Source organism: Lathamus discolor, chromosome 4, assembly GCF_037157495.1.
Source record: "Lathamus discolor isolate bLatDis1 chromosome 4, bLatDis1.hap1, whole genome shotgun sequence".
Lineage (NCBI taxonomy): Eukaryota > Metazoa > Chordata > Aves > Psittaciformes > Psittacidae > Lathamus > Lathamus discolor.
In genome coordinates, this window is record NC_088887.1 from 109,652,419 (window position 1) to 109,672,932 (window position 20,514).

General features: G+C 39.6%; 1 protein-coding gene across 4 annotated transcripts in view; it reads right to left on the minus strand.

The window, feature by feature from the left end:
- Positions 1 to 6,093: 6,093 nt before the first annotated feature.
- IFT88 (intraflagellar transport 88) overlaps positions 6,094 to 20,514 on the minus strand; it is a 45,616-nt gene continuing 31,195 nt past the window's right edge. For 3 of the 4 annotated variants that reach the window (XM_065678561.1, XM_065678560.1, XM_065678562.1), the window contains 3 exons: positions 14,838 to 14,898; positions 7,037 to 7,132; positions 6,094 to 6,361 (listed from right to left, as the gene is read on the minus strand). In XM_065678561.1, the coding sequence (XP_065534633.1) occupies positions 6,240 to 6,361; positions 7,037 to 7,132; positions 14,838 to 14,898 (279 nt within the window). In that variant the 3' untranslated portion in view covers positions 6,094 to 6,239. The remainder of the gene's footprint in view (positions 6,362 to 7,036; positions 7,133 to 14,837; positions 14,899 to 20,514) is intronic. The other variant, XM_065678563.1, reaches the window with a different exon arrangement.

The following is a 20,514-nucleotide window of genomic DNA, read 5'->3' on the forward strand; positions in this document are numbered from 1 at the left end:
AGCTGCCCTGGCATGACAGCCAGTTCCAGATACTATGGTTCACACATAAATAAAGCACATTATCGTGACAAACATTATGAATGATGCCACAGTAATGTGCTTGTCACATTACTTGTCACAGCAGTGATACTATTGCCCTAAACATTGTCCAAATGTTCATCCCCATCCTGCTACAGCAGTGTGTACACTAATGAGAACCCACCTCTATTGGAAATGATGATGTGAAAAACATTTAAAAATCATCATATAGATCTTCAGGCTGAACAACTCATATTGTTGTATGAAACAAACATTCCGTTGGCATCACCAGTAAGTATAAATCTTCAGGCAGAGAATTAAATTACTCCCTGAAGATGTCCTTCTCCCTCGTGTTCTGTTTGCAGATAACCTGTCACTCAAACTGCTGATTCTGGTCCCATTCCCTCTCCCTGCATTTGTGAGCATTGTAATGTTTTTTAGCAGTGGAAGCACATAGCAGCTTCCACAGCACAGCATCTTCCACAGCACGACCTCAGCATATTTTACAGCTTTTAGGCCATTTAGCTTTGCAAAATTGAATTCTTGCAAAGTGGAGAGTCCTTAATGACCTTCATTTTGCAAAGGAGGAAACTGAGGAGCAAATAGGTTAAAAACAGCCTTCCCACTGAAAAGCTAAGTATCTGAGCCTTGGAAATCAAGACCAATCAAAGCTTAGGAAATTAGATGAATTTCTTTTGGCCTCATACTACACTTTCAAAGGAACCAAGAAAAGAAACAGTCTGTCGTAAGACTCTCAGAACTATTTACCCTTTCTTTGTACAGCTTTCAATTCCATGTTACTCTACAACAGCTTTGTTTCAGAAGTTATGAGTTATGCAGTGTGTAGTGAAGGATGTCCAGTGTGAAACATGCAATGTAAGAATAAGAATGCTTTGATACTAGGGAGTTAGGCTTGTTTAGAAATAAACAAACTACTACCCAGGTAATCAGTTATATTTGGCTACTTATGCTGCCAAGTTGCTCATCACCGGGGTAACGAACTAGCCTCCAAAACTTCTGCTCTAAGAGGTTATTCTCAAGGGAATTTTTCCCCCATCCACTTTTGAAGCAGTAATATATGTAGAAAACTCTAGAGAGAATGAAGACAAATGTCTGTGTCAAGGGATAGAATTGCTGCGATTACTTTCCACCTTTACCCAAGGAAAGTGAATTTCTCTATGTTTTGTAAAATGACAGTGACTCATAGGGTCATTACTGTACAAAGAGACACTTTTCATACATGTGGAGAGAAAGATCCCTTTGCATCTAACTGAATCCAGCGCACCCTGAAGAAGACTCACAGAGTACCCCAGCTCTGAGAGGTCAACTGAGGACTGCTTAATATTGTGACTGATACATTTTTCATGATATTACAATCTAAAATAGCTCATGAGTCAGTTCCTCAAGAGCATTAGCATTTTCCTAGGTTTAATACTGCTTCAATCCAAGATAAAAGTATAAATAAACTAATATAATAGCAGTCCTGTTGCACTTTCCAACACTATTCAGGAATTTTAATATTAATTCCAGAATGATAAACACAAAATCAGGGCTTAAATGGTGCTGGAAACACATACCTGCAGTGTGGCTTCTGGAGACGGAGTCTGTTTTGAATCACCCAACCTAACTAATTACAATTCTCCTTGAATATCTGGGACGAAGGTAGAATTACTTAGCTCACACAGTGCTTCCATTCCTGTGGTTTCTGAGACCCATCGCAGGACTGCAGGAGGGAACACAATGCATGTAACAGAGCTAAATGACAAGCAAGCTACCCCCAGGATGGAGGCAGAGCCATCTCATCAACATAGCGCAATCATCATGTGTAACCCAGGTAATTATTTTGGACACAGCACCCCACTGGCATGGCCACACTTCTTCTGAGGCCTGAGCTGCCAGAATCATGCAGAAGTATTCACTTACTAAAAAAGCTTGAAGCCCTCCAACAAGGTGTTGATGTCGCACTTCGGACACACACAGAGCTTCTTTCTCCTTAAGAGGTTTATATTAGTTATATTAGTTATATTAGTCCCCATCAGAGATCTCTCTCCAGCCTTGAGTACAGGTGGGATGTCACATCCCATGTTCCTTCACACAGAAAGTCTCACAGCAGGAGGAGCCTGCACTGAAGCTGCTTATAAAGAATGGTTCCTGGCCTAGATGAATCTTTGGGTCATGCAAGGGAGTTGTCTGGGAGATTGCTAATAGTCACAGGCCAAAATTGTACTGGGGAGTGTGCTACAGGTCTTACAGTATGGATGGTTACACATTGGCTCCTCTGCTCTGGGCCTGCCCTGGCAGTCTTGGAACTCAAGTAGAGATGCAGCCATAGTAAACACGGTTTTGAAGGAGATGAACTTGGACTAAATCATTCTGACTGTCAGCAGGTCTTATCATGCCAGTGTTGGAGCTGGATCACATGGCTTTCTGTCAGTTTAGAAAAAGCTCAACTGTGCCTACAAAATAATGTGCAAGTAAATCGTAACCCAGAGCATGATATAATCAGAACCTCATGCTATGGGAAATGGCATGTTCCAGAAGTTCCTAAGAGTTTGTGCAGGAGTGGAATAAAAGTGCAATTCTGTTTGTAAAACACAGAATTTTATATAATGTACAGTTAGGCTTCTAGGCAAACCCAACCAAAAAACTGCTGCTGATCAGTATCTCCATGATAATCTGTAGAAACACTCCTATAGGCAAGTCATGAACCAAATAGAATCATAGAATCATAAAATAGTTAAGGGTTGGAAAGGACCTTAAGACCATCTACTTCCAACCCCCCCTGCCATGGGCAGGGGCACTTCACACTAAACCATGTCACCCAAGACTCCATCCAACCTAGCCTTGAACACTGCCAGGAATGGAGCATTCACAACTTCTTGGGCGACCCATTCCAGTGCCTCACCACCCTCACAGTAAAGAACTTCTTCCTTATATCCAATCTAAACTTCCCCTGTTTAAGTTTTAACCCATTACCCCTTGTCCTGTCACTACAGTCCCTGATGAAGAGTCCCTCCCCAGCATCCCTATAGGCCCCCTTCAGATACTGGAAGGCTGCTATGAGGTCTCCACACAGCCTTCTCTTCTCCAGGCCGAACAGCCCCAACTTTCTCAGCTTGTCATTTACATGGGAGGTGCTCCAGCCCCTTGATCATACTCATGGCCCTCCTGTGGACTTGTTCCAACCTTTTTATGTTGAGGACACCAGAACAGCACACAATACTCCAAAGTGAGGTCTCACAAGAGCAGAGTAGAGGGGCAGGATCACCTCCTTCGACCTGCTGGTCACGCTCCTTTTGATGCAGCCCAGGATACGGTTGGCTTTCTGGGCCGTGAGTGCACACTGAAACCAGCTCATGTTCATTTTCTCATCAGCCAACACCCCCAAGTCCTTCTCCACAGGGCTGCTCTGAACCTCTTCTCCACCCAACCTGTAGCTGTGCCTGGGATCGCTCCAACCCAAATTCGTAATTCATACCACTGAATGGATGTGTCTGTATGACTGCCATGTTTGATTAGATGCTCTATGCAATGGGTTATGTGTCAGAAGACCATGACAGTATCATGCCTGTCCTCCTTTGTGCCATTTCACAGGTTTATTTGTGCTCCCTGCCATGGTCCCAGATACCATTCCTCCCACTGTGATTAGTCAGATACCTTGGCTCCACTGCAGTCAGTAGCTGAAAGTGCTCCCTCCTGCTTGGCACATTGCATCCTGGAGGTCCAGGTCTTCCAAGACTGTAAGCCTGAGAGAAAAGAACTACCGTGATATCCAGAAACATGTCATGCCATGACCACAGCAGCACACAGGGGAGCACTGAAGAGCGGCAAGAGAAAGCTGGGTCTGAAGTGTGACCATAAGGTTGTCTGCCTGAGTTCTTGAAAAGTTGTGCAGCGTGATTGCCTTTCCATCTCCCGTCCTTTGCCTTTTTGGCTGACATTTCACTGAAAATATTCAAAACACACACTATTGTACTCTGTGTTGGTGCCAAGGTTTTGGCAGCGGTGGGGCTTCAGTGGTAGTCTCAGTGAGGAGAGTTCATGGCTGCCCAGTGCCAAAGACAGCAAGTTCTTGTCAGTTTTGCAGTGGATCCAGAATATACCCAGCTGACAACAGTACCTGGAGTCTGTGTTGAGAGGTGTGCACTGGGCTTGGGCTACTGTCAAGGGTAGGAAAAAAGTAAAAGGGTAAAATGTGCACTGAAACTGGGGACTTACCAGAGACAAGAGAGGCAATGCATTTCTGTATTTCCCATTCTAAAAAGACACAGCAGGTGTCCTCAGCTGAATTGAACAGAGTCATAAAGCTAGAGACTGCTCTGGCCAGGCACGTCAGTGATGCAGGGTATCAAGTTCTTCAGCCGCGTGCTGAATATTCTCTGCTTACACCACCAAGCAGAAGCTGGTGCAGTCCTAGACCGAGTGCTGCACCAGTATCATGTGAAACACATTACATATAAAGCAGGTTATCAATTATACCAAAACCCCCACAGAACTACGTTCCTACAATATGCCATTACAGAAGTAGTTCTGACTACCTGCAGAGACATCTTAGGAGACCAGGCAGATGCTTTTAAAACCTGAAAAGAATATTTCATGAAGGTACAAAGAGAACTTTCCAGTGTCACTAGCTGGGAAACAGTCTAAGCACCAGCACTGAGAACGAGCATTGGATATCTCAGATGACTGAATCCTTAACATTTAAAGCACAGAATCATAGAATCATAGAAGTTAGGGTTGGAAAGAACCTTAAGATCATCAAGTTCCAACCCCCCTGCCATGGGCAGGGGCACCTCACACTAAACCATGTCATCCAAGGCTCTGTCCAACCCAGCCTTGAACACCGCCAAGGATGGAGCATTCACAACTTCCCTGGGCAACCCATTCCAGTGCCTCACCACCCTTACAGTAAAGAACTTCTTCCTTATATCCAATCTAAACTTCCCCTGTTTAAGTTTTAACCCGTTACCCCTTGTCCTGTCACTACAGTCCCTGATTAAGAGTCCCTCCCCAGCATCCCTATAGGCCCCCTTCAGATACTGGAAGGCTGCTATGAGGTCTCCATGCAATCTTCTCTTCTCTAGGCTGAACAGCCCCAACTTTCTCAGCCTATCTTCCTACGGGAGGTGCTCCAGCCCCCTGATCATCCTCGTGGCCCTCCTCTGGACTTGTTCCAACAGTTCCATGTCCTTTTTATGTTGAGGACACCAGAACTGTACACAATACTCCAAGTGTGGTCAAACAAAGTCTTACCTATTGCACCAAACTCCCACCAGTGTTTCAAAAACAAGTCCCTGCCAACCCAGCATACCTGTTTGGCAAATCATTATTAAGAAATTCTGAACACCTGAGTAATATTTGTATTTCTGAAAAGTGATATAAATCAGGTATCCCATGTTACTATTTAACATGTCTCAATGACTGCAGATCAAACTTATTCTCTTCATACACCAAATAATTATTTCTGTAACTAACATCTTTGCACATACTCAACTGAGGCTGTAGAAAGCCTCAGCTACTTCTGTGTAGTCAGGGCCACAACCCCCAACATAAGGTTCACAATCTAATCCAATTGGCAATACTGAACAAACTAGACTGAAATCCTGCCCACTCTGACCTCTCAAAATAAATAAAAAATGAAACCTCATCTTTGTAACTGTAAAAATACCCAGGAGGTTGCCATGTGACTGCAAAATGGCCCTAGTTCAGGTAAAGATAGATAGACTAAAACTAAGATGCTTTCTTCAGTGTCAGTATTAAGTGCTTTGCTGAACTGGGGCCTTAAAGATGACCGAGGTCATATCCAAACATTTTCAGAAAGTCAATTCGCAAGTCTTAAATAAATTCTGGCCTTGGATGAAGGATATGGGACTTTTAGCCTTACAACATTGCTTTGAGGTATTTCACACCAAGGTGAAATTTTAGAGGCTGCTGTGTTTCCTGTTATCACTGGACATATCTCTGAAAGCAAAAGTTACAAATTTGGTACAGCTTGCAATGAGTAACTGTGTAGTTTTTATGCATGAGTGAAATAACCTCAGCATTATTTAAAAAATAAAAATCAATTATAAAAGATTGCAACTTCAAATCCATGTGTTTAATGTAAGATACCATATACCCAAAGTGTTTCACAAAGATTTTATCAAAATCCAGGTCATCATGGATCAAAGTGTTTTTGCTAAAAAATTTAAAAGGATAAAAAGTTGTGAGGGGACCATATGCTACTCTGGAAGCATATCCTCTCCTAGTTCTTCATCAGCAAAGTCGTCTTCCTCAGCTCTTTTTCTTGCAGCAGTTTTTGGTCTTTCTGCTTGTGGGCCAAGTGGATCTATGTAGGAAACATCTAGGTTTTAAAAAAATACATTTGAAACAGTTACCTACAAGTAATTTTAGCTTTGTTTCAAACATATATAATCAAACACAAGGGTGGGGTTTAGCATTACACATCTGTAAGATTTGTCATTACACATCTTGTCTTTGATATGCGGGCCAGAAAGAGGGTATAAACAGAAGAACAAGATACTGCATTCAGGATAACTAGGCAGGCATGCCCCAGGAGCAAAGTACCTGAGTGCTAGTGATAGAAGCTTCATTCTTAAAGTTATCTTATTACAGTCATTAAGTGAGAAAAAGACTTGGGAAAAGTGCATGGAGCGGCAGGACTGATGAGCTGGTTAAGGAAGGGCATTTTAGGAAACACCACGTTCCACATGGATTTGGATTTTTAAACCCTTTTGAAAATTCAATCTTAGTGAAGAACTTCTAACTGCAGAACCACAAGAACTGGCAGCAGATGTATCAAAAGTAGTAAGTATTTACATGGGCCACATTTCTTAATATTTACTATTACTTTATAGTGAGCTCTAAACAATGAGCCTAAAGCCACTCTTCACATTTATTTTACAAGGAAAATGTATTTCTAATTGTCTAATTTTACATGCTCTTCCAATAACTTATTTTTTCCATCTCCCCGTCTTTAAGGGCCAGTAAAGTAAGAAGGTGTAAGATGCCCACTTACCTATTTCTTTACAGACGCTACTTTCATAGGGTTCACTTGTTTCAGGAAAAGCTTTTAGTCTGGCATTCAGCCTTTCCCCTTTAGTGCCACCACTATCTGGGAGGGGGGAGAAGTTGAAGACAAATAGTGTGCTGTTACATTCTGTGAAATCACGATACAAGGGCAACATAAATTCAGCTACTATCTGTCAAATAAGATTTGGATGAAACCATCTTTTCATGATGGATACAGTACTTATTTGTAATAGTGGTCATTAAAACACAATGGACACTGTGTCTACGCGTGTGTGTTTTAATTTAAAATACATATACATATGCAGCCTTATTTACTTTGGAGTAAACACATCGAAATATTTCTGCTTCAAATGCTGACATTTCAGTTGCTTATAAATTACAGTCACATTTTGGAGTTAAAATAAGCATGATAAATATAAACACTGTCACAATGTATATGGACATTTCATACATCTGTGTGCTTACTAATATGTTAGTATGATCCACCTGTTGAATACTGTCAACATTAAATGCAACACTAAGATTGCTTTTAATTAGAAGAGTATATTTGGCACGTGCTGTCTGCATGGCAGGCGGGTACAGTTCATGTACACAGACCATCCTGGCCCTGCATCTTGCTGTAAACACTGTGCTGGCAGCTCAGTTTGCAGCAGGGCCCCAAGGAATGTGTCAGCTCCAAGGGCTGCCTCCTGCCCAGACAATGTCAGATTAACATTCTCTTGCCACAGCAGTATTCCAGACACTTTAAATATTCTGTTCACCTCTGAATCTCTTTCTCACATTCATGGCAAGCTTTCAACCTCTTCTGCTACAACACATTTTAATGCAATTTTTCTCCTAGGAGAAAACTTTTCATGTTTGGCTTGCTATATTTACAAGGCAGGATATGCCACGCAGCCAAATACAAACACGCTTATTTACAATAGGGAACAATGCTGTTACTAAAACTCCTCCATCTGTATGGAGGAAAAATGGGTTTAATTCAGCAAACATGCATTACAAAGTCTGGACTTGGCGACACACTTCCATTGTCTTGTTTACTATAAATGTTCTTTTTATAAATGATGTTACTATTAAAAAAAAAAAAAGCAAACCAAACCCAAAACCTCTTACACAAAGATGACAAACCTTTATTTCTCTATAAACACCACTGCAGACTTCAGTTTACTCAGAATTGCAGGACAATGTCTCTGCTCCAAGGAAGATTTAATACAGTCACACGTTAAACACTTAATATGTTTACAAGACACAAATTACAGTTGAAGCGTTGAAGCATGGAAAATCTATTTTAATGTACATCAGCCTCCCTTGGATCAATTCTCACTGACAGGTTTAATAGAAGAAGTGAATGCTTGATGAAGGATTTGAAGGAACTTAAAGAAATCAATGGGTTTGATTGGGAGGGCTCAACAAGCAGGTTGTGAAATGACAAAAGGGCTGCATCTTGATTTCAGTGAAAACATTCTGTGGACAGTTTAGAGGAGAATACAGAATGTTTTAACAGGGAGAGAAAGAGTAGGATAGAAGCAGGCACAAACTCTTGTGCAATGGAAAACAAGTAATGTACAAACTGATGAATAAAGTTGGAAGAAGCAGCAAGGAAATGCAAAGACAGGAACAATGCAGCAGCAACTACACTAGGGGAAGACTGAACTAGTGAAATAAACTCCATAGGTTTAGTTGGCTGGTTCCAGAAACGAAGAACTGGGTATAATAATAAAAGAGGAAGAAGCTGGTGTACCAAAGGCTTTAAACTGTGAAAGAGAGAAATACACACAGCTTTTAGTGATAGTACCAGAGGAAGGCAAAAGATTTTATATTAACTAAAAGAAGAAAAAAAAAGTATAACAGTCAAACCAAAATGACTTCGATAAACATAACACTGGAAGTTACCTGCACATCTTACTGCCCTAAACCAACTGAAAACAGAAGCATTCTTGGGCATCCTAGGACCCTTAAGTTTTATTAGGACTACATTCAAGATGGGAATGAAGCATCATGTCCACAATTTGAAGCTGAACTTCCCCCCCTTTTCTCTCTCCATCTACTGGATGTCCAACCCTTGAAGTATCTAAATCTCACCAACTGCCTCCCCCCCACCCCAGCATGGCTCTGACGTTTCTTAAGCACTTACTGCTGTGATTGAGATGCCCAAAACAGCAATCCTGAGCAGCAAGATGCCTGCCTGATGTTCAGCATGTAATTTTGGTGCCCAAGCTTCCCTTTCCATTTATGAGTCAGTACAGTAAATGGAATTGTGAGTGCTGTTACAGTGAGCAAATTTCACACAAATGTAGCTTTTTAAGGTTTCAGACTTTATTCAGTTGCCCAAACACGTTATTTACTGTGTTTAATGCACTTAACCAACTCACTGAAGGGTTAGATTAAAGCTAGAAGCAGCGCAAGGGAATCAGCAAGAATATATGCCCAGGAATGGGAAAGAAAAGAAATGCTGAGAGGGGCTGGACTGTTCTTCCCTGAAGTTGCAAGTTATTTGATCAGTATATCCCGCCTTGACTAAATGCGCCATGGAAAAAACTATGAAGAGTAAACGCCTATGGGCACAGTGTCCTCTGAACACTTAAAATATAAGAACATAAGGATGCCTTAATAGATTAAAGATCTATCTAAACTGGCTTATTGTCCATACAAAAGAATGCCAAGATGCTTAAGGGAAGAGCATCACAAGTAGAGCAAGCATATACAGTAGCTCTCCAAGAATAATTTCCTAGCCTCCCAACAATCTGTAAATCAAGCATACGTTTGGGGGCTGGGGGTTGCTCTTCATATTTAATAATGGATTGATTGATTTATTCTTCAAGAACTTGTTCAGTCTTCCCTTAAGCCCCTGTGAAATTTTTGCATCCAGAACAAACTGAACTAAGGAGTTCCATCTTACATTTACTCTGAACCTACCAATCTAGCCTCACGTCACCACAGAAAGGAGTACCTGCCCTTTCTGCCCTGCCACATGCAGTCAAGTGGCAGCAGGCTGTGCTGGAGCAGGTTACTGGCATGTTTAATACTAACCTAATGCAAACTTTTTTTTTTAAGGAATCTCACTGGTTGCAATTACAGTGGTGGATACTGTATTAGAAATTCCTCCAGTATTACAAAGGACATAAATTAGAATTTTTAGTACCATTTTGCTGGTATTAAAGATACCAAAAGGTAAGGTTGTTTGGTAATCTACCTCCTCCGGAAAACGTTTATGCTACAAAGTGCATAGTGGGCTAATGTTTTGAAAGACTACAGGTGCTTCACTAAACCCATAATGTGTTTAAATGCAGCTCTGTGTATCTTTCATATCTGGGATGAAGACTCCACCTTTGGAGAAGAGACGGCTTTGGTTTGACCAAAGAGAACAGCAAGTTCAGTGTAACAGGCAGAATGTGAAAATGGAGAAACAGCCATGTGAGTTCATTTTGATTTGAAATTCTGTTAAATAAAAATCAACACTGTTTCTGGTATGTCAGTTCAAGATAGCTCCTTAGGCAATTTCAGTTGCAGAAAAAAAGATTTTAGATGTTTTCTTCACTCAGGTATTTTCCATATTTATAAAAAACCTAAATCCTCCCCCCTCTCAGCCAATGGAACCATCCCACAATGATTTGTAAATAATGAGGTGTGAACAGGCACACGAAACCTACAAAATGTAAATGATTTCAAAGTCCTGGCTACAGGGTAACAAGAGAACCACTTGCCTGTATTACAGTCAAGATTGAGATGCTTACAGCCCTAACATCTATAATGTGCTTCCATATGATATGAGGAGATCCCTATCGGCTGGTAAAGGGTGTTTGACTATGGGATGTTTGTTTGAGATGGACAAAGCCATTTCTCCACTGACACTGTCACAAGTGAACATGAAAAAGGGAAAAAGACACCTAAACTATTCTTGCATGGGTTCCTTTCCAAATTCATCTGGCTAGGCTGAAGTAACAAGGAGAATGAAAAGTGTTCAGCCTTTCATCTACTGAGTTCAACACTGCTTCTTTGGGCTCCTGTCCGAGACTGCATGGCTCCTCTCCTCCAGTACAAAACTCGCCATTCACAGAGCAGGGCAAATGCAGAGACCAAGTAAACACTCCTATGGTAATGTATTCCTTAAAGTCATACTTTCCCTTATCTATGAAAGGCCTTATGCTATTGAACAGTAAAAGTCTCTTAGGGTAGTAAAAACCACAGTGCCTGAACTTCCTATTTCTGGATGTTACTATTACATTTCTGCAAAACACAAAAAAGATGAGCATGAAAACAAGAAAAGATTATTGGAAAGGAAATCTTTGAGAACTGCCTAACCTCAGATGTACTGCTAGCTCCCTCCAGGGGTTTGTGTTTGTTTGTTTGGGGTTTTTTTGGTTGTGGGTTTTTTTTTGTTTGGATGGTTTTTTTTTTGTTTGGTTGTGTTTTTTTCATTTGTTTCTTTGGGTTTGTTTTTTTTGGGGGGGTTTGTTTTTCCTCCTTTTTTAAATTAAGAAGAATTTTAAGGGAGTGTACCAATGTCATCTGCTTCCAACATGATTCAGAAAGATTACAAGTCATAAATCTGATAATGTGGGAAGAAGGCAATTTCACTTTTTATGACAGGGAACAAGCGTGTTCAATTTTGCGTAGGCCTTTTAGATTTTACGCTTATCCTTCTCACAAAAGTAGACTTTAATTGACACGGATCTAGATGTCAGGTTTCTCTTTCTTGATTCTTCCATTCTGTCTACTATCCATGCATACAGTAATCATATACTTCAAATTATACTTTGGTGCATCTCAGGCACCTTTTTGTTTAATTTATATTGGCAAAGGAGTAGGTGTTCTATGAAGTACAAACACTGCTGACTTAAAGTTCTCTTCCCTCTTAGCTTCCTCTTTAAAAGCAATTTTAGATCATATTTCCTAAACCAAGGAAGCCTGATTTATTAATACTCCTAATATAGATAACCATATAGGGACAAAATACTTCGGGGGAAAAATAAAATCTGTTGTGAATACCAGCAGGTATGGGGATAGTGAGCTGGTAAAAGTAAAGAAAGAAAACATGCATTATACCTAAAATATTTGGAATGCATACACACTTCATTTAGCTAGTAAATACTTCAATTTAGCTAGCAAATACTAAACTAAGGAGGATTCCATACTTCACTGGGTTCAGTGGCAAGTCCCTCATACAGGGTGGGAAAATGATCCCTTTTGGTCTTGGCAGCAACACTGGGAAAGGCTAATCTTAAAATATACACAAGTGTTTCTTTAAAAAAAAAAAAAAATTGAAGCCATTAATTTATCAGAATTGTACTAAGGTTCTGAAATAAAACAACCCATGTTTATACTTCATATGTGACTTCACTGCAAAATACAGATTCATAATCTGGTGAGTAATACCAAACATCAGACAAAATCATGTTTGGGTCTTCAGATTTCTCTCAGTCATCCTCAGTAAAAGGCAGACAAACTACATCACAGTCCTTAATGTCTGCTGCTGTAACTCTGCAGTTTCTTCACTGATAAAAGAAGTTCCCCAGAGTCAATCATAGTGGTTAAAAAACACGTAATGTGCTTGACTCCTCCTAAAAATGCAGAAGTTGTACATCTCACCACAACTTTTAATAAGGAATCCCAGCAGAAAGTTAACTCCAGGCTCAATACAGGACCTTCTTTGTACCTCTGCTTGTTTGCCAAGTCATATCCAGAAAAGCTGGATCTTTGGCACTACATTTGTATAATGGAGACTTCTCAAATATGTTCTTATACAGACTTTTTCCCAAACTGCTTTTTCCCATTCTTTCATAAATTTGACGTCACCTCTTGAGCCACAATCTAAGAGTTATTGATAGGACAAATTGTAGGTCAGTTCTGACCCTGGTTACTCTCTCATCCTTTTTATGCCGGCATCCTAAATGTCTGCATTTGCTCTTCTTGCATTACTCTTGTTACGGAGAGAAAGAGTAATGCCTTGTAGTCACTAGAATTTGCAGTCAAAGTTCCTCATGTGATCAACTTCAGAGTGAAGGGATTTTTATATTTTGTCATTTTTAATTTTTTAAATAAGACAACTTTCCATAGATTCTTCTGTTTTTAAAAGACAAATTGGTACTTTGGAGGATTAATATTGTCTTTGCATCTTTCCAGCTTGATCATTATTTCTATCCTCTTTTGCTAAATTACTGACTTACACTCTCCTTTTCCGCTAATAAGGGTAGAGATAATTACACAACATAGCTGTAAGAAGAGAGATCCTTTGTGCCATTTACCTACATGCCTCATGCAGTGTTTTGCACAGCTGTCAATATCCGTACCCGTTATATATGCTACTCTAAATTTCTATTTATTATATGCCATAGTGCATCTCCACTTTATGACAGAAAGCAGGCACTGATGTGGTCTCACACTGCTGTTTTGCTGGCACCTCCAGCTGGCTGCCTGATCCTTATGTAACAGAGGAGAGTGCAGAAATGTTTCCATCCTTCTCTGTTACCAAAATAAGGAATTTCACCCCAAGAATTACTTTGGCCTGGGGCCCAGAACAGGTAATATTCAATCCTAGGTGAATGGTGTTCTTTCTACACATCAAAAAATAATTTAAAAGCTTCTATGGTGAAACTGAGTTGAAAAAAAGGAATGAGATCTCTTTTAAGCCTCCAACACTCACTCTTAACCCTTAGAGAACCCAGGAGAGCAGTCTTCATAAATATAGGATCACACAAAGGTTATGATTACACTAGGAATTTCCATGACCCTACAGAATTGGATAAATGTAGTAAAGCTATGTAGATGATGAAATAAAATTGCCAAGTAAGAAAAAAAAGAATCTGTAAATTATTTCTCTGCAGGAAGAAGGGAAAAGAGGCAAGAATTTATAGAGAGTATCTTTTTATGATGCCCACCAATATTAAGATAAACCAAAAGCAGAATACAAAGAAACCATTTCCTGTTTGAGTCAAAATAAGGATATTTTTTCCAGCTGTCTGAAGTAGCCTGAAGTCTGTTAGTTTCCTTAGAAGAGCAGTGGGGAACAGTTAGGTTTAACATTACTAACATTCTGTGGATTTAATAATGGGAGGGAAAAATCATTAGCCCTATAAAATGCAGACTACTAAGTAGAGAAAAGACAAAGCAGGCCAGTTTCCAGACTTACATGGCTAAAGTTTTACATTTATTAAAGTCAGCATTGTAAATCTATAAAAGCAGAAAGACTCAGTAGTCAGAAAGCAAGCTTTCCTCTATGGAAGACTTTAGTACCTTCAACTTTGCTGTACTGGGAAAAAGGGAAGAGCTCAAATATAGTACAAGTGTATTCTCCTTTTTACGGAGCAGGTTGCACAAAATAGCTTCTTGAACTTTTGACAAACACCTAATGTAACAGGCTAGATGGTGGGCACAAAACTCCCTTTCATCCATGTTAAAGACTATGAATTCTTGTTTTGCATGGGTTATATGTTCTGTTTTGCTAAACTAAATTATTCCTTTCAGTAAATATTCCAGAGTTAACAGGATGAAATGTTCAAATCCACAGTACTGAAAATAAATAATAGAAATTTAGCTTTATGAATACACTGAGATTTGTATATAAAGCACAAAGCTTAGACCAAACGCAAGCTGCTATAGCAGCTGAAGTTTCATAGAGCAATGAGCTAATCAAAATGTGTGAAAATTTGTGAAGTACTTGCATATTACTCCATGCATGTTTGTGTGCATTTCAGAACGTAAGGGGGTTTTACAAACACTTTAAGAAAAACTGATTTCTTTAGAATCCTGACAAATCTGGTATTAAAGCAGAAGCATTAAGTACTTACCACCACTAGCATTCCCTTCTCTGCGGCCACGTGCACTGCCATCTCTGCCAGACTTAATGCGCTGGAGAACAGTCAAAAAAGTTTGAAGAGAACAAAACAAAACCTCTATTTAGTAATATATACTAGAGACAATTGAAAACTCAACTTATTAATAAAACAGTAGGAGAACATTAAACTAGGTTTGCTAAACTGTAACTAATAAACCTTGTTTTTTCAATGCACAAAATTGTCCCTAAAATCAGTGTTAAATGCCGTGTTTACATAAAACAAGAGGTCTGTGAAATTCAAACAGAGTACCTTCAAAAATTATTGTTCTTCAGATAAAATTTATACACAGAATGTGTGTAAAAAAAGTTCAGATGTACCTTCGTAAAGTACAGCTGAAAAAACAGGCAGCATAGCCCTTCTTGCACAAGTTCAAAGTAGCCTCTGCCTATTAACATCTTGTAAATCCCACAAGTGTTTTATTATTGCAAAGATTCAAGGGGAGGAAGTAAGGAAATCTATAAAAAGAACTATTCACCCCATTTATCTTAAATTTGGAATACTTGGCACGCCACTGTGTTTCACAGCAAAATTTAATTTGCTGTTGAGTGTTAAATGCAAGATAAAGGTGAAGGTAAATACTTTAAAAGCTGAGTTTAAAAAGTCAGCTTTCTTGCACTGAGGAAGGTACCATAAACATCTTTCAGCTGTGGGGCTTTTAGTGTAATTTGAAAAACTTCAACAGTTTATCAAAGAAATACCTCTGTATCACATAGCGGACTTGTCTTCTGGCAAAACACCAAATTTCTCATGCATGTACCTTGTCAATTACAAGAAGGTACGTCTGGGTGAGGGACTTTTCAATGGATAGGTATAAAAACTTGATGTTTGCAGCATTCAGCTGTTAATAAAGCAATCTCTGCATCTTATTTAGAAATTTGAATTCAGGATCTGATTAACACAAGTGCACACTACCTAACCATGTATTCAGCTCAATTACTGTAGCTTTTTCACTCATTTTTCATCAGAAAAATACCATGGAATCTGGAAAAGTTGGAATGACACGGAAGAAGTGAATGAACTTTCACGACTCATGCCAACAGAAAGAGGAAGAATCCTTAAATCAAAACTCATAGGAGTCAGACAGGAAAGCAGCAAGCCTAGCATGAAACCAGGAATGGTCTTGGAGCAGTCCAGTCTGGGACCAGAATTTCTCATGCTTTTTATTTATTTTGGGAAATCCTCAAGTCTAAAATATGTTCTCTGAGTTTTGTATTAAATATCCTATTCATTGTCCTGTGAAATAGCACATATCGGTCCTTCAGGAAGCATGTTCAGACTCTCCAAATGTTGAATGACTGACAAGTCTGACAGTGGAAGCCCAGCTTCTGTCTGCCAGAGGGAAGTAGTCCCTGTATGACAGAGCCCTCATGGTATTTATATCCTAGGACTTTACTCCCAAAATATTACAGAAGCACTGCAGCTTAAACCATATGACTAAATCCTGTAAAGTTCCAAGCGAGTAGTTTATAAGTCACCCCATTCTAAAAGCAGACATTTAAAATAGGTCCAATGTTTCCCATGCTATAAATGCCTACTTCTCTCCCATGACTGCAAAAGACATCTAGGATTATTAGTCCAGATGTAGATATCTGAAGGTAAAGGCAGTAAATCCCCCTTGTCCCCCTCCACCATGTTTGCACCTATGTCCAGTGCTTCACACCACTACCAATTAGGCCCTCACTCACAGTCATTAAGCCCACCGAAAGGAAATAAATAGCAATATGCCTATACATCAGTGCTAAGAAGGTTGTGTGAACTTTTACACTATTACCTGTCTTTTTTAAACTGAAACATGAAAAATGAAGACTAATGCACTCAGCAGGGGGAAAAAAAAAAGAAAAAAAAAAAACCCAGCATATGAAGGTTACAGAAAAATCCAATGCTGTGAGAGGCAGGGAGAAAAACTTCTACACAAAATGAACCCCACAGATGTTCCCAGATTCTTGGCTGGATGTATTTAACAATTTGTCCGTATTTGAGAACCGAGTGCAATAAGTCTTCTAGAATATTTATTTTGGTATAAACTTCATGTGGATATACTTGTTCTGGAAAAAACAATACCAGAACAGCAAATTTTGATAGATTTCTACAGGAAGACAAAGCCTGTGTGCAGACTTTGAAATGTCACTATATTACACTAGCATTTATCTTTTCTCTCTTTACTGGGTGCAATCAAGAAATCATGGGTAAGTCTGAAATTTGGAGCAGGAACTGAACTATATCTGGTATTGCTAGCTGAAACCAGTGTTCCTATTAGGAACTTAGGTGGCTGAATATTAAAATTTGGTAATTTTAGAACTTGAAAGTATAGTTTATGACTATACATTCATGGATGACATAAGGAAGTTCTTCAGACAAAAATACCTAGTAATTTCCAAAGCCAGATGGTAGACATAAGACTACAAAACCACACACACACAAACCAACCAAGCACAGAAAAAAAAAATAATCCCTCAAACCAGAGGATGGGAACCCAGATGTAATACCAATAGCAAAAAAGAACTGCAGGGCTATTATATGCAAGACAGCATTGGCACTGAGATCCTGTCCCAGACAGATACTCAACTTCTAGTGCAGGACAGCAATGTACTAAATCACAGTAAGTTAATATAAACATCATACAATCAACTATGTTGGACATTTAAGATCATCAAGACCAACTGTTACCCCAGGACTGCCAAGTCCACCACTAAACTATGTCACATGCACATTTTTTGAGCACTTCCAGGGAACTTCTCTGGGCAGCTTGTTCCGATGCCTGACCACCCTCTTGTTGAAGAAATTCTTCCCTAATTTCAAATCTAAACCTCTCTTATGAAGACAGGCTGAGAGAGTTGGGGTTGTTCAGCCTGGAGAAGAGAAGGCTCCAGGAACGCCTTATTGTGGCCTTTTAATACATAAAGGGGGATGCGTGCAGAACTTTTATTGGTGCCTGCAGTGACAGGACAAGGTGCAGTTTTAAGCTGAAAGAGGGTAAACTTGCACTGGACATAATTTAAAAAAACAATTATGATGAGTATGGCGAGACACAGGTTGTCCAGAGCAGTTGTGCCTGCCCCATCTCTGGCAGTGCTCAAGGCCAGTTTAGATGGTCTAGTGGAAGGCATCTGTGCCCTTGGCAGGGGACTTGGACTAGATGATCTTCAAATGTCCCTTCAAACTCAAACCATTCTACGATTCTGCTTTGCAAGGTTAACTTGTGACAGGATAAAGTCACCAGACTCTTAAATAGGAATCCTGAATTATAATACACAGAGTGAACTTTCCATGTCATGCCTGAATTATGATCACTATGGAAGTCTGAATTATGATCACTATTAAAGTCTTAAAACAACTATGCCATAAATTGTGATACTATACATCTATAGTGGATTCCACTGATACCTCTGTCATTCAGGTACCACTCAATAAAGTCCCTTAATACAATGTAGTCAGAATGAAAAAGAATTAAACAATTTAAACATTACTTCTGTGTTACTAAAAATCTTTTAAATATTTTACTGGTAGCTTTTTCCCCACCAGAAAGTACAGAAATGTGTTCAGGAAAGCTCCTGCTTCCAACAGGAAATGAAAAAGTGATGTGACAAATTATTATTTTCATATTCAAACATTAGCCACCTTTAAGGAAAAAGAACCCTCAATATCTGCACATCTACTGTACATAATTAACACCTTCAGTGTAAAAAATGTTGGAATTATATGCAAGTAAACAGATAACCTTTCCATCCCCAGCGACCTCTTTCTTTTATTAGCTATAAAATAATCCAGTCTTAATTGGTTTCATCTCAGTTTTCCTGAGTAAAGCACCAATGTATTGGAAGTTATTGCAAAGAACTATGTATGTCACCAACATTGAACTAATATTCCCTGAAAACCAAGAAAAGCCTGTTTAACACACTTCAGAGAGATCTCTTAGTTGCTGAGTTTTGCAGAATAGGAACATTGTATGTGGTCATCTGTTTTGCTTATGGATACCATTATGGGAGAGATAAGGAGGAATATTAGTCCGACTACATTTGTGGGTTGCTTTTTTTTTTTTCTGCATTTTCCCAAGTGCTTTAAGTTTTACATTTTCAGAAAACCCAAACTGTAACCCAAAAAATATACTTCAACTACCTCCCACAAAGTAAGGCTGTAACATGAATTTGGAATGCTTGGATCAGTGTTTCCCTTTGTGAGTTTCATTTCTAAAATGTCCTAATGTACATGTGCACATTCAGGCTCTCTGGAACTGAAGTAAAAGTGAAGTAATTAAGGACGCATTTACACATTATCTGACATCAAAAGTGAGCCAGTAAGTGTTTCTAGGAGCAGAGTAAATTAGGTAACATTTCATATGTCCTAATGTGACTATGTAGCTTTGAGGCAATTCACTGGATATGAAAAGCAAGCTTGAATACCTTGCAGCACAACAGCATGGATAATGCTTTCAAACAAAAAGCTAACTTTAATTTCAAAATCTTACTTTATCACAGGAACAGCAAGAACACTATTCACACAAGTGCGTGCATCACACATGCTCACTCCTCTGAATAGGACACAAGTTACAATCCCATACCTTTCAGCCTGTAGCTTTCCCACAGAAGTTTTTCTTTTTTTTGCAGTTTAAAAATTGACATTAATAATTTACTTCCCATCTATGGAACCTGTCAATGTTGGAACTTTGCATACAGCAAAAAGGAGTTCTACTGCAAGGCCAAGTTCTCAGGCTTCTCTTCCCTCCCTGTAGTTGCATTATTACTTGGCTCATAAATACGCTTTATACAGTCTGGCAAATAAGTAGGAAAGATGACATTCCAGAGACATTGAATTATGCAGGTGGCTCCAGCATTCCCATGACATCCACATAATCCATCTTTCACCAATATTTAAAATCACAGAAAATCTGGTGCTTAAAAACCATTCAGATGTAAGGCTGATCAGTAGTTTAAAACTAAAAACCCCAAACCAACAAAACAGAAGCATCTCCAAACCAGGAATTTAATATACATTTTAACTTCATCTATATAGGCAGTGAAACTGTATCATAGAATCATAGAATAGTTAGGGTTGGAAAGGACCTTAAGATCATCTACTTCCAACCCCCCTGCCATGCGCAGGGACACTTCACACTAAACCATGTCACCCAAGACTCTGTCCAACCTGGCCTTGAACACTGCCAGGGATGGAGCATTCATAGCTTTCCTGGCCAACCCATTCCAGTGCCTCACCACCCTCACAGTAAAGAATTTCCTCCTTATATCCAATCTAAACTTCCCTTGCTTGAGTTTTAACCCATTACCCCTTGTCCTATCGCTACAGTCCCTAATGAAGAGTCCCCCCCCAGCATCCTTATAAGCCCCCTTCAGATACTGGAAGGCTGCTATGAGGTCTCCACGCAGCGTTCTCCAGGCTGAACAGCCCCAACTTTCTCAGCCTATCTTCATACAAGAGGTGCTTCAGTCCCCTGATCATCCTCGTGGCCTCCTTTGGACTTGTTCGAACAGTTCCATGTCCTTCTTATGCTGAGGACACCCAAACTGTACACAACACTCCAAGTGAGGTCTCACGAGAGCAGAGTAGAGGGGCAGGATCACCTCCTTTGACCTGCTGGTCACATTCTTTTCGACGCAGCCCAGAATAGGGTTGG